Here is a 24566-nt window from a genome sequence, read left to right on the forward strand (position 1 = left end):
TTAAAATGTCTTACTATTAAGCCAATTGCAATTTGACTTTTTGTTAAAAGCAGCTGATGGCATCCCGATAAATATACTCCAATTCTTCATCTGTAAAGTGGGGATACTTCTACAAGCCTGGCGGGGGCGGGGGGCAGGTGTTGCTGTTTGTAACAGAGAGTGCAATAAGTGATCTTCTGCATCACCTCCTATTGCCAGTCGTCCCCTCCGTCACAGCTTTCCATTAGCTCACTGAACTTCTTCCAAGACCCGGGCCCAGCTCAGGTGCTTTGCGTACGTTTAGATTTCCCCCAGAGCAAACGTGCATATCCTCCTAAAATGGAAGTGACCAGGGACACCTCACATATGAAAACCAGCTCATTGCTAAGCAAAGTTACTCTGCTGATAGATCTTTATTATAACGCGAACTCCTGATTCTAGATTTTATTTTCTCTTCTAATGCAACTTTTTGCTCTCTCTGTAATTAGCTTCAAAGGCAAGTATGTAGAGAACAGCTCAGTGGATTATCGCATGCTAAATCAGCTTAAAGGAAGGAGGTACATCCTCAGCTCACTTTCAGGACATATGAGCTGAAAGCCATAATTTATAGCTGTCATATGAAAATAATGATAAAGTCATGAATACAAAATTAAAAATAACAATTTTAGGATCGCTTCCTCAAAGGGGTAAAGCATGGGGGGGGGGACATTTATACGTTGATCTGTGTCAAATCCCTGGTGAAAAAAAAGGTTTCCTCGTGGTCTAAGGAGAAAACCTTAAGCATTTTGATAAGCTTTTCATAATAGATTATGTCCCGCTTTAAAGGAAACTGTTCATTACTCTAACAAGTTGGAGAACTGAATGTATATTTTACATATTTTTCAAATGCATCTTTGTCATTCTTAATTTTTGAAACTCTCTGTAAAAGCTGAATTATATATTCATTGCATTTCCAAAATCCAACTCCCTTTCCTTTTCCATTCTATATCAAAATGCTTCTCACCATCAATGTAAATTTAAATTTGTATAGTACTTTATATTTTACAAAGTGCTTTTACTGTCATTTCCTTAAGCCTCCAACAAGTCCAAAAAAGGAAGACAGGACACATATTCTTATCCAAATTGTCCAATAAATTAGTAAATTTATTTATGCTTGTTTTCTTTCAGTCCTTCATTTATTCAGCCAACATTTGTTTGACAGCCTTTATGACCAGGCACTACTCCACGCATTGAGGATGCAGAAAGGAACAAAATAGTCACTATCATCAGGAAAATTACATGTTGGCAGGAAGGCCACACAATAAACAAGTAAATGAGTTCATGAAGAAGCCTAGATTCAAACCATGGTTGCTTAATCACAAATGTAGATGCTCCCTGGTCCAAATAAGCGCACCCAAAAGTTCTCTTTGCCATGAATTTTGGCAGTTTGATTTCTTGGACTCAAATCTCTTTGGGTTTCCAAAAGCTCCTGGATTTTTCTTACTCCTCTGAAGAAATTCAGTGGACAACCATCAAAGCAGCACTTAAAAACCAGTGCATTCAGAGCACTGTTGCAGATAATTAGGAAGATTATTCCTTATGCCCCTCCCCCAAAACAAAACAATTATGGATTTAAAAATTGACTTAAAAAAGAAACACACACAGCTATAGATGTTTCTGAGCATTCACTTATGTGATCCTCATTACTGACTGTTGGAAGAAGTCATCTAGAGGACAGGACCAATGGCTGACCTGCCACGAGCTAGACCCAGCCAATCAGAGGCTTCTCTCTGCTGGTCCCCTGTCTTTGGAAGGCATTCTCTGTCTACACCCCCACACTAGGAGCTATCTTGAGGACACAGCCTTGAGATAGTAAGATGTTGAGACCACCTGGACTGAACTTAGTTAAGGCTCCTATATAAACTCTTAAGACTGGCAGGCAGGTACAGAGAGCTACTCACCTTGGGGCCACCAGAGACAAGCCCCCGATGGAAGTTCCCTTGCCTATGAAACCTGCCACCTACCAGTCTGGAGTAGCTACCTCTCCCTTGAGTCTTTCTTTGCCCTCCATGGGCAAAGGTGTTTCAGATTTCATTCAGGGAGCTCCCAAGGTCTCAAACCAACACTAACCCCCAAAATAGGAATGTTTTTATCACTGTCTTATGGATAAGAAAAACGAGGCCTGGAGAACTTACTCGCTTCATGCCAGGTCACATCATAGGTAAGAGGTTCAGGATTTAAGCCCACAGTTGGGTTTCAGAACATATGTTCTTTGCTTCTTTCTTTTACTGGATCTGGAAAATGCGACTGAGGCAGGATTTGCCAATGCTAAGGCTTTCTTCTACCTGGAAAAACACACTCACATAAAATTTTAAAGTCCAAATTAATGCCCTGCAAGAGTCTACTCATTTAGTTATTAGCAGTTGTCAGACTACACAGGCTTTCCATGGGACTGCATTTCAAATGACTCCCCTCTGCCTGTTTTCCACCTCACAGCACTCACTAGTAGGTTAACTTCTTCCATGTATCATTAGTAATTCATGACTTATTTGTGAAGGTGTGAAGACAGCACTACTACAGACCCAATACAATGAATATCTTATTAGGAAGAAATTAACAAATGAATTGTTGCCAATCAATAGGTGTTCAAGAGAAAATTACAATGATAGTAAAGTCTAAATAATTTATACACAATATTGATTTTTTCATTACATTAATTATTCTTTATAGCACACATAGGGAACTTGGAGAATAAAACTTTCAAAGCAAAGAAATTTATCTGCGGTGGTGCTGTAGGCTTAAGTCTGAATTTAAAAGACAAAAAATGGGCCATGAGAGCTGACAAATATTTTTAGATTAAATACACATTGGATAATAAATTTGACAGCTCCAGTGTACCTGAGTTCCTTCATGTTGTCCAGCGTTTTTATACACAATACTTTTGATATTTATTTATCAAGATAAGTATTGATAGAACTGTTTCTTAATAGAAACATTAGAAATAGAACTACTTATTAATCCACCTCTTTCATCGAGTGTTCAGAAGGCAGAATGACAAACTCGATGAAGCTATATGGGAAAGAAAACCTCTAACTCAAAAAAAAAAAAAAAAAAAAAAAAAAAACCTCTAACTCCTTTCCTGGAATCTTTTAAGTTAACTGGACTTAAATTCAGTTGAATGGAGTTATTAGCTCTTTCATAGCCAGCAGATTACAATTCCTAAGGCAATTTTATCATTGTACTTGCATACAGAGAGGCAAGGGCCTGATGATGACCCTCATGTTTACACATCACACAATGGGGTCCCAGGAAACAAAACAAAGGAGTGATGTGTGTAAAGGCAGCTGTGAAAAAGAGGATAGAGGTAGGTAAGTTCTTTATTGTTGATGTTGTTCCCAACAATGCAAAATTCCATCCTGTGGATGAAAGAAATGAACTTGGGGAGGAGCACCTGGGTGGCTCAATCGGGTAAGCATCTGACTTTGGCTCAGGTCGTGATCTCAAGGTCCTGGGATCGAGCCCTGCATCAAGCCCCAAAATGGGCTCTATGTTCAGCTGGGAGTTTGCTTCTCCCTCTTCCTCTGCCCTCCCCCCTACTCACATGCTCATGCTCCTTCTCACTCTCTCTCAAATGAACAAAATCTTTTTTAAAAAAAATTTTAAAAAGAAATGAACTCAACACATATGCACCAAGTTCAATAGAGGTACTAGGAACAGATATTGCATTGAATATTGTTTTTGTCACCTACAGATGCATATATTGAATAGTGTTTTACTCAAGACATTTTGACCTTGGAATTAGAGCCGTGACTTGACAGTTCTTACTCGAGTTTTCTCAGCTATCAACTTCAACTCTTTCTCAGTATCTAATGTTAAGATTCCACCTTCCTAATGTTTTGCAGAGAGTTGCACATATGTATGGCATCAAGTGTATCATATCTTCCCCAAAATAAATACAGAAATAGTGTTTCAGAAGCCTTAAAATTAAAACCAAAAACATTAAAATAGCTTCAAATGTGATACATTTTTTTCTTTCCTCACCTTTTACCTTCAGAGACTGATGCCACATTAATATTACTTTTAACATTCTTAATGTTCTTAGAAGAAAACCTAAGCAGCAGGAAGCATCTCATTGCACAAGTATGCTTTTGCAAACTACAGCCAGTTTTGCAAACTATTTTGTCGTGTCTTAACTAATACTGCTATATGACTTCAAATTTATAAATACTATGCACAGATATAAAATGTGTGTTGTCCACCTTGCATCATAACACAGATATGATTTTCCAAATTTGTTACCATTACCAGCTGATGATGGGGTACTACAGTGACAAAACACCCAAATTTAGCATCATTTCTACTATTCAGTGAGAAGTCACTTGTCTATGGTGACTGCTCCTCTGCTGAATGTCCTTTGCTATAGTCCCCACTCTTCAGGTGCAGACTAATGGTCCATAGAGAAAACATGTGGTAAGGGTACTAAAAGAATGGATATGTGTACTTGGTCTTATTTGTAGAACTGAATGGGACATTCCTAAGATGGATTAGAAGAAATTTCAAACTATTTAAAGGCACTGTGCAAGTTATTTTCCATTTTGATCCCACCCACCACCACCACCCCAAACCCACATCCATTCTCCACCTTTCTCCGCCCTGGTAAAGCACATGCAGTGTATCACGGAGCTCTCTTCTCATTTAGCTTCCATGTGGATTCAGCCAGTGGAAGACCATGGAAAGAGCGGGACAGGTGCGAAGAGAAAGTGATTGAGAGATTTCTTCCCCACCCATCCTCTCTGTCTCAGCTTCCATATTTGGAAGGGGCTGCTTTCTGCAAGCAGCTCCTATGGGGAAGCCCTTCCTACCTCTGAGGCTGGAGCTCCTGTCAGGCCCCAGTGGGCAATGGATGGTGACAACATGTTTTTTTTTCCCCTCTGCCACTTCTGACTCAGAGGAGATAACAATTTCCCATTGTTAGTAGCGACAAGGAGCCCGGGGTCCAGTGTTGGCCCGTAACCAGTCTCTATCTCTGTAACAGTCCCTTCGCAATCCCAGAGTGTGCCTCTGTCTGCTGCCAGGACTCTGACTAATACAGCTCCTTGTGATGCAGAAGATCATGTGAGTAAATAAAAGAACACCACCAGCACACCAGCCCTCCAAGGCAGAGAGCCGCCTAGATGGTGGATTACTCCCCATAAATGCACTAATGAGACAAACCATTGCATACAAGATAGATTGCTGACCTCCACTTTCAATATTCTTTCTGATTTCTGATTTTTAGGGTTTCATTCTTCACCTTAACTACTTTGTCCTTCTTCTCTCCCTGCTCTGTAGCATCTTGTTAATTTACACTTCAGGTTATCAGTGCCTGTTCTCTCTTTCCAAAACATGTCCCCTTGTTTTTCCCTGTACTATGCAGATCTTTCCTTCTGACTTCCACACACAGGTCAAGTCATCACCTATATATGTTTAAAGTCACGTGTACTGTTCTCCCTAGGTCTATGTGTTCACTTTTTAAGCAAACCTATAAAATTCTACGAGTTCATGATTAATTAGAGTTCACAAAATATAGAAGCTATCATCCAGGCTCACAGTTAAACATCTATAACCTCGATTCTTTTGGAAGAAATAGTCTGTAAAATCTGACAGATAAATGTGGAGGCCAGCAAGGAGGTTAGCATGTCTATCCTCTTATGTTTACAAAGAAACAAGAATGCAGGGGTAACCATGAACACACGGCATTAAATGCAAGGTTCTGACAACAAATGGCATAGTACTTACCAATAAAAGCATGGTAAGATATTAATAATTGCAATGAACTGCAAATATTTATGTGCCCACAGGCAACTAATTCAATTTCACTGCAGGATTGCTCCATTTATGAATTTAATTGTGTGTGTTTAAACATTTTTGCTGCTGTTTCATTAATTTCCCATAAAAAAAATAAAATGATATGCTAAAGAAAGAATGCATGCAGTTTCCATTCACCAGCATGAGAAGTTCCAGCTTCAAAAAGGACGGTACACAGGTTATCACTCATTTTATTTTCACGCACACCAGCATGGATGTGTAAGACAAGCCCATGAGAAGAAAATAATGGCTAACTCTTAACATGTGTCAGGCTCTGCTCAAAATGTGCCGCACGTACTATTAGCACTCACCAGGAGAAGTACCACTTTCCTCCCATTTTCCAAAGAAGGAAATCAAACTACAGGACAGATACAGACTTATTCAGGGTTATATGGGAAGAAGAGGTTGAGCCAGGGAGGTGGGTGGGCTAAATGGGGGATGGACATTCAGGAGGGCATTTGTTGGGATGAGCACCGGGCGTTACACGTAAGCGATGAATCACTAAATTCTACTCCTGAAAGTCACACTACACTATATGTTAACTAACTTGAATTTAAATTTATAAAAAAGAAAGACTTGTATATTCTAAGTTAAAAAAAAAAAATCCAGCTCATTTGACATCACAGCCCATGCTCATAAACACCGACCTAATCACACTGGCAAAGTGGAACATCAGCAGGATTTCCAGTGATTTTCAGTGGCTGGTAAATTTGTCACTGATTCTTCCAATTTCCCTTGAAGACTTTTTTCCTAATTCAGGATCTCCTTCCGATGCTCTTCAATAACACAGTCTCCAACCACAACCACTTCAACCATCTGATCTCAACCAATAGTTAGCCAGTCCACACTGTTTATACTTTTCGCAGCCTCCCAACCTTCATCTAAGAGCCCATGCTCTCTGGTTAGGCTGATTTTTTTTTTCCTAACATAAGAATGAATGAGACTAACCTCATGCCTCCATGAATTCCTAATTCCTAGCCTACTGTCTTGAAGGAGAACCCTCCTAGAATGGTCCAATAAGCCCTAGTCTCTGTCCCTACTTTTACTCCTCCTCTAGAGAATCAGGGCAGTTGACATATTGCTAATTATGGAAGGCAATTACTAATAATTAGAATTTTCACCTGAAATAAGAGAGAGATGCTATAAAACATTTGATCAGGGGTGCCTGGGTGGCTCAGTAGGTTAAGCATCTGCCTTTGGCTCAAGTCATGATCCCAGGTCCTGGGATCAAACCACTGGTCGGGCTCCTTGCTCAGCAGGGAGCCTGCTTCTCCCTCTCCTGCTCCCCCTGCTTGTGTTCTCTCTCTCTCTCTTCCTCTCTCTCACTCCGTCTCTTTGTCAAACAAATAAAAATAAAATCTAGGAAAAAAAACATTTAAAAATAAAGCATTTGATCATTCCATGAAGAACACAATCTGGTCAAGTTATGCTGATATTTTTACAAGGGAATCTAGATAGATAGATTTTTAGCTGACATGTATTGAGAATCTTTTATAGCTCAGTCTCTGTGCTTGGGAACTTTATATGTGTTTTACAGAGCAACTGTATATGCTAGAGGAGATATAGACAAATAACACTAAGTTAACTGTTCAGTACACTTTGCAACACATAGTTAAATGCTCAGCTATAATTAAAATAAAGTTATATTAACCAATTAAAATCAATAGAGAATTTATATATGATACCCATAATTTAACAAACTCAAAAACAAAATAATTGATTACTAGGAAATAATTTGGGTTCCCCATTTAATTGTTTTCATACTAAACCTATTTCTTGGCCCAATAATTTATTTCATGAGTCTTAAAATCACATTAAGATTTGGAAGTCTCAATTAAACCTGTTTAATTCATTATCAAGCAAAAGTAACTTTCAAATGCCATAAGCTTCTGACTGTCCTTTGTCAAGATGAGATGGTAATAATTAGCTTTTGGAATAATAATGTTAAGAGTCTAAGATTAAGCAAATCTAGATTGTTAGTGGCTAAATTTACCTAGCTTCCAATTCATACATGAGCATTGCTATTTCTCTAAAAACAAATCAACCTTTGCCAACATCCCAAGGTAACCAGCAAGAAAAAGGCAGAAAAACAAATCATCGATCACCATTTACCAGTTCCAGTTTTATCTTCACAACTCAAAAAAAAAAAATGGCATAGGTTTAATTCAACCTCCTTCTGATTTATAGCAAATATTGGTTGTTTGGATCAGAAGCAATACTTTCAGAGACTCCATAATGAACCTATAAGTGGATATGGCATATAGACAGAACAATTTCTTATCTCCTTAGTTTCACACAGCACACAAACCTGATGGTGAAAATTAACCTCCTTTGCAGTTCAACATTTCTAATTAGAAGAGACATCAAAAAGATTATGCTTTAGAAAGCAGTATGGCCATAATATTCTAGACAGCCTGAAACAGAGCTCTGCAACCTCCTTATAGCCTTATAGCCTTATAGCCTGCTGTCTAAAGGAAAAAGCAATAACCAGATGATGTTTCAAAGCAGTGATGGCTTTTGCTGGCAAGTTGTGTTGTATTTTCTCATCTTATCTTTTTATACTTATTATTAAGAAGCGATGCCCTGGTACACAAGACTTATCCACTGCTTTTAGCCCTGATTGTGTACAAGAGTCTAAACCATAAGACCATGCTTTACCAAAAGTTTCCTTGGTAGAAATATTTACAACTGTTTCAGAATTGAGTAGTTCATTTGTAATCCTTTTTGGGTTTGTTTGTTTTGTTTTGTTTTAGTCTTGGTTTGTTTTCTCTGCATGGGGCAGGAAAGGGGGCAAAGAAAGAGACCCTGAATTCAGCTTAGATGAGAACACAGGACTTTAAAAAAGAAGGCCATACAAGTTCAGCCCTTCCTCAAGGAGGAACTGCTTTCACAAAATCAGTGGTTGATCAGCCACATTTAAAGTTTTCATTGCTAAGGAGTACACCACTGCACAAAAAAGGTCACTATCATTGTAGACAGCTATAAATTTTTCTTTAAAGATTTTATTTATTTATTTATTTATTTATTTATTTATTTATTCATGAGATGAATTCCTCATATGATATGGTTTCTACTGCTGCAAGTAAACTGGAGCTGTAGCTTGACTTAAAAATGTTCCGACATGATAGGGCACCTGGGTGGCTCAGTTGGTTGAGCATCTGCCTTTGGCTCATGTCATGATCTCCAGGTTCTGGGATCCAGCCCCATGTCAGTCTCCCTGCTCAGCAGGGAGTCTGCTTCTCCCTCTGCCTCCCTCCACCACTGCTTGTGCTCACTCTTTCTCTCAAATAAAAAATAAATAAAATCTTCTTTTTAAAAATGTTCCTACATGCAAGTAGGCAAAAGAGAAATCTGAAAGTTTATTTTTTTATTGACTTACACCTGTAATTGACACAACTGGAAAGACTATCCAGAACCAAATGGTTCATGGGGGAGCTATACCTACGTGAGCTCCCCTTTCGTATCATACACACACACACACACACACACACACACACACCAGTCCCATGGGTGGTTCTGTGATACCAGGTGGGTCTGAAAACCTCTTCGCCCTGGCCACATGGACTAACAGAAAGAATAATCACAAGTTCCAAGCTGGACTAATCAGAGTCACTCTCCAAGTTTTTAAATTGGAACATGGAGAAGGCTCGCTATCCGCTTAGCTGCATAACTCTTAGATATGACAGCCATTTACCCATTTAAAGGAATAAGCCAATTTGATGAGGTCAATATACAAAGGAGTATGGGGAGAAAGACCTCAAACCTCCAATTCCAGTCATTCTTGGAACCAACTCTACCCTTATGTTTCCTGTGGTCTGGTGATTAAGCCAATAATTCCCACCCCCCTCGCCCCCAGCTGAATTGAGTTTGAGTTAGATTTGTATCATTTGCAATACAGAGGATCCTATCTACTACAATATTCATAAGATTCCAACTAGCCTAACAGGACCGAGAGAAAGCAGGTCATAAAAGGGAAAAAAATCACTACCCCACCCTACAAAAGATGTGAATAGAATCTCTCTCCAGCAGTGAGGCACCTGGATGGCTCAGCTGGTTGAGTGGTGAACTCTTGGTTTTGACTCAGATCATGATCTTATGGGTTCTGGGATCAAGCCTTATGTGGGGCTCTGTGCTCAGCATGTAGTCTGCTGGAGATTCTGTCCTTCTGCCTTTCCCCCCACGCACTTTTGCTCTCTATGTCTCTAAATAAATCATAAAAAAGAATCTCTTTCCAGCATTATTTAAGAATGACGGTGATACCTCCAAAAAAGAGCGAAGTCTTTCTGCCCTAATCGCCTAAGCTCCATAGGACTGACACTGTTCAAAACTATATTCCTAGAACTATCACAGTACCTGGCACATGTTAAGTGGTTGAAACACCCTCCACTATAATTGTCATAGTACAAAAAAAAAAAATTCATAAGTACACAGAAAAAAAATAGGTAAAACATCAAATATAACTTCCTAAAATGAAGATTCAAGTTCCCTAAGGAAACCTTAGACATGTCATTTCACCTTCTTAGGATTAAATTGCCCTTTTGCCATATATATGATTCAATTACCTCTTTGGTCTTTTTTTAACCATAAAGTGCTATGACTCTATTCATACCAACAATGGTAAATAATAGTCTTCTAAAAACCTGAACATGTAGATAAAAGAAGGAAACACAGTAATAAAGAAGGCAGCACAAGAATAATCCAAAAGAATAGCCCACCCAAAAGATAGTTTTGGGGAGAAGCAAAAGAGAAAGAATGAGAGGAAATCACCAGTGATGGGATCGAAGAGGTCATTCCCATGTGGCACCTTGCGATTTGCTTCCTATTTTACTCCAATCAATCTCTGTGGTCAAAAAGCCCTCTGTGTTGGCCCCAAACTGCCAGCCCCAGGACCTTGTCCCTTCCCGGGTCCATACATTCCATATGATGGCTCCTTCACCTAAACCATGCATCTCCTTTCAGCACTGGCTTCCCACTTCTGTCTCTGGTCCTCGAAATTCCCACTTGCTCACACCACTCCGGACAGGTTGGGATTTTGTTTGTTTGTTTCGTCACCAACAGAATATATACCCAATTATATTGTGTGCCTTACGTCCCTGTTTCCCATCCTGTCCCCTACCTTGACTGATGCCCAAATGTCCATAAAATTTTCCACTGATTTCTCAGGTTTGGAACTTTGGATTCGGTCCTGACGCCTGTAATCACAAAATAGCATCTCTATAAAATAAGGTGACCCATTTACAATGAGCTGCTCTAAGGAACTGACCTCAGATCCTTTCATGAAAGAAGGCCTTGATTCGGGAAAACAGTGTTATTACAACTAACAACTGATGTTAAGTATTACTAAATACCCATGCATTACACTATGCATAGATACTGCACTAAGCATTTTGCACACATTTGTTCATTTTGTTCTCACGATACCTCTATTAGAGAAGCACTAATTTCCACCTATGCTTCAAAGGTGAAGAATCTGAGGCTCAGAAGGAGTAACTTACTCCCGGTTACATAGCTAGTAAGGGCCACTCTTGGTTGCACACAAGAGCCATATCCATCTGAATCTGGAATCCTTGCTCTTGCTCACTACCTGACTTACAGAGGCACTGATCCCTGTGACAAATGGGGAGGCAGACCTTCAAGGAGGCCAAAAGCAAAGAGACCAGGGAACTAAAATCAACATGCTCTACTTCTCGATTTTGCTTAGAGTCAGCCCTATTTGAAGAACCTTGTTCCTATTATGTAGCAATAGATTATCTGCCATTTTGCATTGTGGAAATGTACCCTCCATTATCCAGGCTAATCTGGTTGACTTCAGAATGCTATACACAGGCATTCCAATGACACACCACTAATTCAATCTTCTCTGTGAGGAAGATGCTACTGGACATCCCTTCAACTTTTTCCCTACAACTTTCAATGCAGGGTGCCTCACATAACCCACAACCCTTCTCTCCTACAATGCCTAGAGCAAAAGAAGTAATTTAGAATACCAGGAAGGAGACAGAGGGTAAAGAAGGAAAAAGAATTAAAAGAGTGGTGACCGACCCCCGCCCCCCCAAAAAGCCTACTATGAAAATTGGAAATTAAAAATTAAAAAAAAAAAAAAGCAACCCAGTGCAGGATGATCATCTGATAACTTGTGATTCAGAGAGAAATAAATGTCCATGGTCCATCACTAAACAGAGAAAAGCATCTTACTGTGCAACAGAAACTGTACGTTCAAATAACCACAGAAGAATTTTCCTACATCACAGAGTAGAGAAATACTGAGTATCTCCTATAGGAGTGAGATCTTATTGCTATAATCCATGTAGCAGAAGGCCTATAGCAGAGGCAGCATCTCATCACGAAGCAAAAATCCAATCACTTTCAGGTTCCAGAATCTCTAGTTCTTCCAAAACTCCTCCTCTATCCATTGAGACTCTTACAGATATTGGTGGAATTGAATGCCAATCCCTACTGAAGAGTCATCCGATGTTTCTATGTGATAATCAAAGTCTCTAGTTTTACTGAAATGGAAGCTGAGAATCGGACTAGCAAACTCCTTTGGATCGGTCAGTAATTAATACGTAAAGGTCTAAGTACTGAAAGTACAATCCGGGGTAAAATGCAGCATAGATGATTGTCTCTCATTTGTTAGGAAGTTTGAAAGCAATAACTAATTGAAAATTTGTTTTAAGCTAAAAGAGAGGGGCAAGACCTAAAACATTTCATTTTTAAAAGTAAAAGGTCCTAAAAATATGCTTAAGGAGGGAGCCTCATGCCTTCATTCCATGTCCAACCAGCTTCCTATTCTAACCAATTTCCATCACCCAGGGAAAAGAGCAGGGAGGAGAGAAAGTATTTGAAAAACTGCCAGAGTAAAAAATCCCATAATGAAATTTTGCTCATTCTTGGAGAAATGAAGTAGAATTAGATGCTTCAGCGGTGGTGAATTTCAGAATCTGGGTAGCTTCCAGTAAATGAAGTTTTTCCATAATGTCAAATGCAAAAGCTATCTGATATCAACATATTGAGCTTGAGTTTTTAAATTCCTATTTCCTTCCACCAAATTGTTTGAAACCTTTGAGATAAAAACTTCAATAAACTAGTGTTCCAAGCTTTTAATATTTTAGTCCCTTGAGCAAGCATGTCAGATTAATCTTCAAATTGCAATGGGCAGAAAGAACATTCAACCAAATTCTTAAGCCCATGCCTCTCTCAAAGGATGTTAATAATGTAAGCAGTTTCATTGGCTATTAAGATTTCAAACTTTCCTAATTCTCAGCACTATTACTATTTAAAAGCAGGGGGTATGGGGGAGAGAAAACCATCTACCCTGAAAGGGAGGGATTTTACTTATTTTATCTTTGTATCCAGGTAGCACTTAGCACCTTGCCAGGCACACACAGTAGGCATCTAACAAGTACCTCTAGAATGTGTTGATGGATTGGACTGGGAGGGGGGGTGCGGGGGATGGAAATCTTGCTGAGAACAGCATGAGTCCAAATCCTGGCACCGCTCGGCAACAAAGACCATCTCCATAATTAGGGTTATCGAGGTACAGCAGGAATTTGGAAGCGTGTCTTCAAAGACACATCAAGAGGATTGTTTCCGGAGCTGGCGAGGAGCCACCCAAGAGCCACTTGCAGAGGGAGCAGACTCGTCTCCGGCTTCTCAGCACGCCTGCAAGTCTCCTGCCCTGCCTGTCTAAGCCCAGTGCCTCCAGCCTTCCACCGGGTTTGAACTGGGTTTCCACTCTCACAATTTAGGCATGAGATCCGACCTCGCTAGTCTAACCCGGGCCTCCTCTCCGAGCCACGGTCGATGGGAGGCCGCGCCGTCCCGGGCGCCAGGAAAAACACACGCGACTGCCCGGGACACCTCCGGCGGCGGCGGCGAGGAGCAAGGGGAGGGAGGGGGCAGGGAGCCCAGCCGGGGCGCTTCCAGAGCTTTCTCACCCCACTCCCAAAGCCTCGGCCCCAGCCGCTGGAAGGCTCGGGGGGCGCAGGGCCGCCCTGGGTCGGGAGCGAGGGGGGGCGGGGGGGGGGCGGCAGGCGGCGCGGGGCGCCCGGCCGGTACCTGGTGTGGCTGTGGTTGCGGGGACAGTCCTTCTTCTCCATGATGGCCGGCACGCAGTTGGTGAGCTCCGTCCAGTCGGCGTGCAGCCCGCAGCTCCAGCCGGTGGAGAAGCGGGAGAAAAGCCACGTCTCCTTCTTGCCGGGCCGGTGGCAGGTGCACTTCTTCTGGCCCGCTTTGCAGCTACACGGCTGCTCCAGCCGGATGTTCTTCACCAGGTGGCGGCCGAACGTGGTGCCCCCGGTCTTCTGGATGTGCAGGAACACGATCACGTCGCGCCCTTTGATGTTGAAATCCACGAAGCGGGTCAGGTCCTTCAGGCTGAAGTTGAAGCGCGGCTCGAGGCGGGGCGGGGAGCCGTTCTCGGGGGCCTCGGAGTCCGGCTCCTCCTCCTCCTCGTCGTCGTCGTCCTCCTCCGGCTCCCCGAGCTCCCCGTCCTCGTCCTCCGGCGCCGCGGCCCCCCGAGGGCCCTCGGGCGGCCCCCGGGGGGGCGGGGGCAGCTGGGGCCGCCGCTCCCCCTGCTCCGGCGGCGCCTGTGCCCGGCGGGCGGGACCCGGGGCGGCGGGCGGGCCGGCCTCGTCCGCGCGCGGCTGCTCCCCGAAGTTGGCGCAGGAGCTGGTGCAGGAGGGGGACACGTACTGGTACATGATGACCACGAAGAGGAGAGTGAGCACCGGCGTCAGCAGCCACTTGTTGAACCTTTCATCCATGGTCCCGCTCTCAGGCCGGCAGGCGAGGCGGCGGCGGCGGCGGCGGCGGCGGCGGCGCGGACTGGCGCCCGCTCGGAAGTTTCGGGGACTCCGGGGCGCGGCTCGGAGCCCGCCGCTCCTCCATGCCCCTGACGCCGGCGCGTGCGGCTGGCTGGCGGCCCCGCGGCACTCCGGCGCTCCGGGGCTGGCCGCGCCAGGGCCTGCGAGCCGAGCGGCGAGGCGGGCGCCGGCGCGCGCGGCTGCGGCTCCGGCTCCGGCTGCGGCTGCGGCTCCGGCTGCGGCGCGGGGCGCCCTGCGCTCCCGGGGGCGCCCGGCGTGGCCCGCTCCCCGCTCCCGCCCGGCGCGGCGCGCGCGCTCAGGCCACGCGGGGCATCCCGTCGCCGGCGCTCGGGCGCTGGGGCGCTGGGCGGCGCGGCGCGGGTCCTGCACCTGCGCGGGGCAGCCGGGCGGCCGCGGCCGCGAGCGCGGGGCGCTGCATGAGGCTCGCCGGGGCGCGGGCGCGGGCCAAGGGCGAAGGCGCGGCCCGGCCCCGCCGCGCCCGGAACGCGCAGCCGGCGCCTTTGCCCTCGGGGCGCGGGGCGCGGGGCGCGGGAGCCGTGGGAGCCGCGGGGGCAGCCGGCGCCCGCCGCAAGTTTGCAGAGGGGCCCCCGCGGTGGCTGCCCGCGAGGCGTCTGTGCGGAGCCGCCGCTCCGGGAAGAGTCGCGCTGCCGCTCCGGGTCGGTCCGCCCAGGCGCGGGCACGCAGGCACACTCGCACACACTGGCTGGCACCGCCACAACCCGCCAGCCGGTGTGACAGGAGCCCTGCTACCCGCAGCAGAAACCTGCCCTAGGTACGGAGCATGCGCCAAAGCCTTCCCCAGCCCCGGAGGAGTTTCCAGGGGAGGAGTCCGCTGCTCCGCGGGGCTCGGAGGAGGCAGCTGGGGGTGGGAATCCCTTCAACCTCAGAGCGGGGAGATACTCGGGAGAGAGGCAAAGGCGGAGCAAGGAGAGAGGCCCGAGGAGAGCGTCGCCGGTACGGGTCCGAGACCCTTACATCCGCAGCCCTCGCTTTCCGCTCGCCGAGGATGCACGCAGATCTGCCTGCCGGCCTTGGGCAGGGAGAGCGCTCGCACGCCGCCGGGCAGGCTCCCGAGGCTGGGCTGCCCCCGAGCTTGCTGGGGAAATTGGCTCCAGACTGCTTTCGATTTCCACCCAAGACATTCTAACTGTTGCTCAAGTTTTATTCTGGACCCTCCTTAACTACAAACTTGGTGTGTCCAACTCTACAGTTTTATTCAACCGGCATCCATCAATTATCCACTAGGCACCTGCTATCAGGCTCTTTGTTGAACATACATACGCTTCATTTCCTCCAGCACCAGACCAACCAACTCACAACCGTGCAGTACTTAGAATCTAAGAGGAGCTCAGGGGTCACCTCTGAAAATTCATCCCACTAGGGGGACCTGGGTGGCTCATTCGTTGAATGTCTGCCTTTGGCTCTGGCTCGGGGCGTGATCCTAGGGTCCTGGGATGGAGTCCCACATCAGGGTCCCTGCTTCTCCCCCTGCCTATGTCTCTGCCTGTGTGTGTGTGTGTGTGTGTCTCATGAATAAATAAATCTTTTTTAAAAATCATCCCACATTGACTTCCTAAATGTGCAAGACTCACCCCTCACCCGCCCCCCTACCCCACCACCACCACCACCACCATGTGGATGGTAAGATGTACACTTAGGTAGGTCTTTCATTGGCTAAATAAGCTTTTGCTTATATGCAGATTTTTAAAACTTTATTTTCCAAACGTCTCAATTTTGCATTTACCTGAGAATCAAATCGTTGTTTAACACCGGTTTCTGTTTTCCAGGTAATGAATGGATATGCCATCAAATGGGAGTAACTGCCCCTTCACAATCCCTATACTCGCTTGACCCACGTGGAGAGTGGCAGTGTGTTGAAGATGGGAACAATGCAATTTGATCCCCTTGCTGGGGTCATCATGTCCTTTTGGGCTACCCCACCAGTCCCAGTCCACCATGCCTGGCATCCCATGCCTTTAGAGCAGCCATCCTTCCCACCTGACCTCTTTATGGATCTGTGTGGTACTTGTCTTTTCTTGAGACACTGTACCAATCTCTTCCATTTGTCAGACTCCCCTTCACAGCCATCGGTAAAGATCCCAGATCTCTTTTAGGGATGCTAACTCTTTCCCATGGGAAGTTATTTTTATTGTTCTAGACAGGTGGGATTTTTCTCAACAAAGCTTCTCCGCCTCTGCTACCTTTCCTGTTTTCAACTCTATAAACAACCACAAACAGTGTCCTTCCTGATACTGTATGAGCTTATATTAGTAAAAAAGGTGTTGAGTGAGATGAATCAGCTTCTCTAAAGCTTACTTAATTCTATTTATTTTTCTCTCACTTAAAGTTTAAAATCCTATTAATGGCATCACACTACTCTCCAAAGCAAGAAACTGTGATAGGACAGAAAGCAAATAAAACTCAGCAATTACTTCCTGAATGCATCCGGTTAATGGTATTGCTTATTTTTAAAATATACACATTTACCAAAGTAAAAAATTTATTGTACTTTTTTATATTACTTTATTTGAGGAATTGCTCATTTTCTATAAAGTTGTTTGATATCACATGGACAAGCATAACCTTGTTAGCTACCCAAATGTATAACCTGAGTGCTTCGGCAATTTATAGAGTGGAAAGCACTTTCTAGATGTTATCTCATTTGCTTCCCAGAACAACATTCTAAGGAGATAAGAGAAGTATAATATCCCATTTTAGAGATGAGGAGATGGAACCAAGGACAACCAGGAGAAAGCAGAGCCAGGATTAGCAACCACTAACATCCCTGAAATACATTCAAATCACCATTGAAGAAACCCAATGAACATCAACAAAAGAGCCCACAATTTCCTCTCTCTCCTCTTGAGACCCTTTGAGTCAAGAGGCAGGAAGAAGCAATGGATTTGCAAAAGAACAATTAAATTTTTCCCTCTCCCTCTGGCTTTATCGGCAAAGCTGAGTGATCTCTACATCCTGCAGAATTTTGGCACCTAGTCTGTCAGTGTCCAAATAAACAGAGGAAAGACAATAACACTCTTAACATGATTATGTCATTGTTAAAAGACATTATTTAGGAGAATTTCAGAAGAAACTATGATGACAAACATATCATAGTTACATTACTAACAAAATGTATATTTCCATAAATAAATGCTTTGTAATCCTTTTCAAAGTACATTATCCCAGAAATCTGCTTTTGCTTTCAGTACAATAACTAATAGAGTGCACCATTTCCTCGAGGTAACCACAGGGAAAGCAATGCATAGAATCAAGCAATTACATAGACAATTCAAGCATGTACCCAAGTATTCACTTTTTTAAATATTTATTTGTTTTTATTTTAGAGACAGAGTGCAATGGGGGGGGGGGGTGAAGAGGGAGAGAGAGAGAGAATCCCAAACAGACTCCCTGCTGAGCATAGAATCCGATGAGGGGCTCCATCCCAGGACCCTGAGATCATGACCTGAGCCAAAATCAAGAATTGGATGCTTAATTGACTGAGCCACCCCGCCCCTGCCCCCAAGTATTCATTTTTAATGAGAGGTAACATTGCTTGTGTAAACATGGTCTGTCCCAGGTGTGGTCTCCCTATTACCAAGTTGTGGAACTTGGTGTGAACCTAATCGAAGCTCTTAAATCATGTAACAAACGGGTTTCCTTATCTACAAGGGCAGACCTCACATTCAGGCAAAAATGAACAGAAACTTTGGAAAATTGAATGCTCTCCAGGTAAAAGGAAAAACATGTTTGCATTCAGCCTGCTACAGTTACTCCACGATGACACCAGCTGGCAATTGTTTCTGGCTAACAGATTGCAGCTACTATGAATCCTACACAAATTATTAAAATAATAAAAATAATGTTTTCAAAGAGCTTTCTTCCACTTCCTTTGCCAGTCTAGCAATAAGCTTAACACTATCTGTGAAGCAATTTGTTCACCTAATTTTATGCCTTAATAAGCTTTACTACAATTATTTTCTTGCCTGTTTCCTTCTACACTGTGACTTTAGTACTCTTTTTCCCAATTCTTCTTGAATATTCTCAAAACCATTAACAACATTGCACTCCCCTAGGATTCAAACTTTTGATTAGAACGGTCCTCATTTAATCAAGTTCAATTGGGAGATAAAATTGCATCTCAACTTCTCCATTTTCCCTTTGGGGTAAGAAACTGCCTTGGAGAATGTTGAGGAAACCCTGGAGAGATTAACAATCCAAACAATCACAGAGACTAGTTTTGGACTCCCTACATTTGCACACAGGAATATATAGATATAAATGCCCGTCAATACAGATGAAAAACAAAATAGATTATGTAAGTCATTGGCAGCATGAATATCTCCTTCAAGAACACAAAGTGCTCCTGTACAATGACATGACTTTTTTTTTCATCTTTGTAAACAACCCCCCCAAAAAAGGCCCACAGAGTAAGCAGTTTTGCAAATCACCAGCAAAGCAGTGGCTTTTTTCCCTGAGGAAGTTGAGAAGAGTTTGCACAGACAAAGCAAACTGCAGGAAAAAATAGTGCTATATACTGAGCATATTCCAGTTCACTACACGATTGTAACTTTGGGGCAACCATAACCCTACGTACTGCTCCCCATAAAATTCTATTTATATGAACAGTTCATTCTTTGCTTTATTGTATAACACTCTTTATCCACCATAGATAGCTGCCTACGTGATGGATGCACTCTATGCTACCTGTATGTATAATGTATTCCCTAACTCTGTATAGCATAAGCAGAGGCAATAGCTTTTTTCATAGTAGGTATCCACATATGTCTTCCATAGGAACCTATTAAACATTGGGGTGCCTGGGTGGCTCAGTCCGTTAAGAACCTGCCTTTGGCTCAGGTCATGAGCTCAGGATCCTGGGAGGGAGCCCCACATCGAGCCCTGCATGGGGCTTCCTGCTCCATGGGGAGTCTCCTTCTCCCTCTCCTAGGCCTCTTTCTCCCTGCTTGTGTGCTCTCTCTCTCTCTCTCTCAAATAAATACAATCTTAAAAACAAAACAAAACAAAAACTTGTTAAGCATTTACCATATACCATATGCTGTTCTGAATGCTTTGGATACACTAAACAAGACAAAAAAGAACCCTGCCATTGCCTTTCTTACATCCTAACAGTAGAAAAATAAATGATGAATAAGGAAACAAGAATCATACAATTAATCCAAAAATATTTATTGAGTCACTACTATGTACTATGTACTTTTAGGTACTTGGGACACTTCCATGAATACTAAAGATAATAATTTTTCCCTTAAGAGTGTAAATGCCAGAAGGGTGAAAGAGTAGGAAAGAGGTTAGAGGGAAAAGGGGAGGAGGGTGCTGTCGGGATCTGTTGGCCTCCGTAAGAAATTTACTGTGAAAAAAATGAGGAGCCATTAGAAGATTTTTTTTAAGGCTGGAGCATCCAACATAAGCCTTCTTCTTTTTTTTTTTAAGATTTTATTTATTTATTCATGAGAAACACAGAGAGAGGCAGAGACAGAAGCAGGTTCCGTGTGGAGAGCCCAATGTAGGACTCAATCCCAGGACCCTGGAATCACGACCTGAGCCAAAGGCAGACACGCAACCACTAAGCCACCTCGTTGCCCAGAGACACTGGAAGATTCAAAAAGTATCCAAGTTCAGTTCACTCACCATTTCTCAGTTAACCTCTATCCCTTTGGGGTAAATTTTCAAGGTCATGTGTCTCCTCTTTTCTCTTTGCCTTCCTCCAGGGTGAAGGAAGTTTATATAACATCTTCACATGGGCTGAAGAAGATGTGGTCTGTGGGGAATCTCCTGTTCCCACAGCCCTCCCTGCAGTGTGTGGCTAGTCTCACCAGGACTCATTCACTTGTAGGGCTTGACTCCTACTAGGTCATCAGCTGCCACGTTAGAACCCCAACCATTACAGCCCAGTCTATACAATCTGCACTTTCTCAGCTGAACTGTGGCCCTTTCTTTCTGTCTGCCAATGCCTTTAGCTCTTCTCTGGCCTTTTCTCAGGGGCACTTTTGCATCTAAATCAGTGTTTTTGGGTATGCCTGGGTGGCTCAGTGGTTGAGCTTCTGCCTTCAGCTCAGGGTGTGATCCTGGGGTCCTGGGATAGAGTCCTGCATTGGGTTCCCCGTGGAGAGCCTGCTTCTCTGTCTGCTATGTCTCTGCCTCTCTCTGTCTCTCATGAATAAATAAATAAAATCTTTAAAATAAACAAACCAATCAATCAGTGGTTTTCAACTCCATCAGACCCAGAACTCGTGTATGTTGAAAAATATTTTGAAATAGTCCCTTTAAAAGTCCCCATTTAAATGTTGTAGAAAATAGAACCTACCTACACACAATTTGCAAAATTAACATAAAATGCCCCAATTGTAATGTGAAGGAGATATTTTTTAAAGGCATTAATAATAGAACACTGTATATTTTGACATGTAAATGCTCAGATGAGACTATAGTAGACAAGATAAAAAACATTAGATGCTTGTGTCTCCTAACTATCTTGTTTGGATATAAAAGAAGTGAGATTGGAAGCCATCCTTTTCAAGAAGAGACAGAAAAAGCAAAAGGTATCAGTGGAAGCTAGAATTAAAAATGGTGGTAGGATAATTAAGAACAGATGTAGTTTATAAATACATAGATATGACAAGAAAAAGAGGGGAATAACCCTAAATGAAGCAAAGATCACACACCAAGACAAATCACCAAGATGGATTTGGGGATTGTTCCACAGGGAACAGGGGAATATGATATTCTTATAAATGAGGTAGATTTTTTAAAAATATTTTATTTATTTGACAGGGAGAGCACACAAGCTGGAGGAGCTGCAGGCAGAGGGAGAGGGAGAAGCAGACTCCCTGCTGAGCAAGAAGCCTGATGCAGGACTTGATCCCAGGACATCAGGATCATGACCTGTGCCCAAGACAGACTAAACCAACAGAGCCACTCAGGTGCCCCAATGAGCTAGGTGGGTCAAAATACTTCTCAAAAAACATACCTTCTATCTTAAAATCCTACAACACATCAAGGTTAATCTGATTTCTGAACATAGTAGAATATTTGGAAGTCACATTAACGCATGATAATTCTAGCATTGCGCGCACCAATTAAAGGCCAGTAAAGACATCCCCCCAGGCATTGATACCACATCTACTGAGAATCTAAGTACTCTTCTTTCTTTCCCCTGTCAAAATAAAACAGTTTGGGGGAGATAAAAAGGACAAATCAGTACACATTTCCTCATTCAGGGAGAATTTGGCTCTTGTTAGGTAAAGCCACGCTTTTAGATTTTTTTTTTTTGAAGATGCCTTTTTTTTTCTTCAAAAATATGGTTTTGCATTTGAAACCAAGACTTTCAGACATTAATTATTCAAGGTCACCTAGCTAGTAAGTGACATAGTTGGATTTGAACCAGGTGGCCTGATTCAGAGATGGAGAGAAGCGGCTAGATTCTAGAGGTTGGAAGCCAAATCAATAGGATTTCCTGAAAGATTGGATAAGGGGAGTAAACAAGAGATGAATCAAAGATGATTCTGAGGTTTGTCATTTGAATGACTGGAAGGCTGACAGTTCTATTTACTTTTTGAAAAAGGGGAAATGAAAGCAAAACAGGTTGGGAGTCTGGGGATTCAGGAAGGGTGAATTCCAGGTTCTGCTTCGGATAAGGTAAGTGTAAAATACTAATGAGAAAGCCAAATGGAGATAGCAGATACATAGCTGTTTATGGGCTCTGGAGCTCAGTGACAACAGGAGATAAAATGGAGGTGGTTTTAATAACATAGGAAACACACAGAAGTAAGTGCTCTATAAATATTTGTTGAAAAAAAAACCTGTGAAAGACTAAATAAGCAATTACTATGGTACAAGAGAGAAATGAGACACAAACACACACATGCAAAGAAATGGCAGTGGAACAAAAGAGTCAAAATTTGAGAAATCGTCCAGAAGTAGAATCAGTAAGATCTTGTGACTACATGTGAAGCAGCAAGTTGGGAAGAACAGCTCCAAGTGTCTGAGGTAAAAAGCTAAGTGGATGGCAATGCCATTAATATGGGAGAAGAAATGGCTGAAGGACTGGGAGTGAAAATCAGTGTGGATAATTACTAGTTCTCTCAGCAAATCAAAATGTTTGCATTTTTCAAATGGGTTTGAGCTTCAAAACATTTACATTTCATTTTAAGGAAGCAGTCTTTAAAAATATACTTTCATTTTTCTGCAGTTAGATAACCTTAGTTTAATTATTAGCTTTAGCAAGAGAAGTCTAAGGGTACCTGAATGGCTCAGTCAGTTAAGTGAGGGCTCTTGATTTTGGCTCAGGCCATGATCTCAGGGTCCTGAGATCCAGCTCCTCCCCCACCCTTGGGTTCTGTGCTCAGTGTAGAGTCTGCTTGAGATTCTCTCTCTCCCTCTGCCTCTCCCCTCACTTGTGCTCTCTTTCTCAAATAAGTAAACCTTTGAGAAAGAAAGACAGGGGGCAGCCTGGGTGGCTCAGTGGTTTAGCGCCGCCTTCAGCCCAGGGTGTGATCCTGGAGACCCAGGATGGAGTCCCGCATCGGGCTCCCCTCGGGGAGCCAGCTTCTCCCTGTGCCTATGTCTCTGCCTTCCTATGTCTCTCATGAATAAATAAATAAAATCTTAAAAAAAAAAGACAGGAAGGAAGGAAGGAAGGAAGGAAGGAAGGAAGGAAGGAAGGAAGGAAGGAAGGAAGGAAGGAAGGAAAGAAGACAGACCGAGATACAAGTGTATTTTGTGAAGACTATTTTCTCTTTTCTAATGTTTCATATGATAAACCAAGATGCAGTGCTCCTCTTTTCCACATTGGCAATGAATTTTATCCTTTCTTTCAATATCTTATCTCACTCTAAATCTGTCTCTCAATAGATAGGTAGAGAGAGAAAGACAGAAAGAGATCTATCTCTATAGATCATAAGAAATCAAATCTCTAAAGCAGGTTCTTTTTTTTTTTTTTTTTTTCTAAAGCAGGTTCTAAGAGATAGCGTAAGTGGCTGTGCTCGGTAGGATGGTATTTTGCAATAACACAGGAAGACAGGTGATCTGAAAGCTCCCTGAGGGCAGACTTTAATTTCAACTCTTTCTTTTTAAAGCTCAGTCCTTTACACTTAATAGGCATCTGAACAAATGTTCTTTGAACAGGTTGAAAAATATATTGCTCTTATTTTAGATTGCCAAATGAGTTCCACAAAATCCCTCGCTAACGTGTGCCTAATCTCAAACCCCTGACAGTTCTTGTCCATGTCTTTTCTAACGTGAAGTGAACACTGATCCCCTTAGCAAATCATTCAAATGTGTTCCTACTGCAGATAATAGTGTTTTTAGCATGACCTTTTGCTAAGATTTCAACTGATGCTCCTACGATCTGATGAATTGTATCATACAAAAGCCAAATTCTATTACATATATGAATATATGTATTTATTTATCAAAAATACTGGTCACTTTGCCAGGGCAAAGTTATTAGCTACTGGGCAAAATTATTTTATGCAACCTTCTAATGCTTGCTATATAGAATTGTACTATCTTCCAAACTTTGTAATTACTTCCTTTCCCCCCCAAGGAATTAGGCAGTAAACACTTATTGTCCTCAGAGCATTTTCTTAAAGCTCTCTGTTCTGCTCATTTTTGTTCTAGCTTTCTATTTCATCAAGAAAACATATTCTGAATGTAAAAAAAAAAAAGCAAGTTTACTGTAGCTATAAAGCTGCCCAGCCAGACCCAGGTCAAGGTCCTACACACAACCCCAGAGATGTATATCCATTTTTATTCAATTAATTAATGTAAGTACTCATTTTTAAAATCATGCTGTGAAATGCATGGTTTTTTATCCAATGAATTCTTAATTGTGCTCATACACCCAAATATATACGTTTTTGAATGAAAAGTTATTTTGAAACAGTTGCTCTTTCATTTTTCCTCCTATACTCCATG

The 24566-nt window shown here is 42.9% G+C and overlaps 1 protein-coding gene across 3 annotated transcripts in view; it reads right to left on the bottom strand.

Annotated features, from left to right (window-relative positions):
- Window positions 1-14702, bottom strand: part of HS6ST3 (heparan sulfate 6-O-sulfotransferase 3) — a 631086-nt gene extending 616384 nt beyond the window's left edge. For all 3 annotated transcript variants that reach the window (XM_072782598.1, XM_072782596.1, XM_072782595.1), the window contains exon 1: window positions 13864-14702. In XM_072782598.1, coding sequence (XP_072638699.1) covers window positions 13864-14570 — 707 coding nt within the window. In that variant the 5' untranslated portion in view covers window positions 14571-14702. The remainder of the gene's footprint in view (window positions 1-13863) is intronic.
- Between the last annotated feature and the right edge of the window lie 9864 nt (window positions 14703-24566).

This window comes from Canis lupus, chromosome 17 (assembly GCF_048164855.1).
Source record: "Canis lupus baileyi chromosome 17, mCanLup2.hap1, whole genome shotgun sequence".
Lineage (NCBI taxonomy): Eukaryota > Metazoa > Chordata > Mammalia > Carnivora > Canidae > Canis > Canis lupus.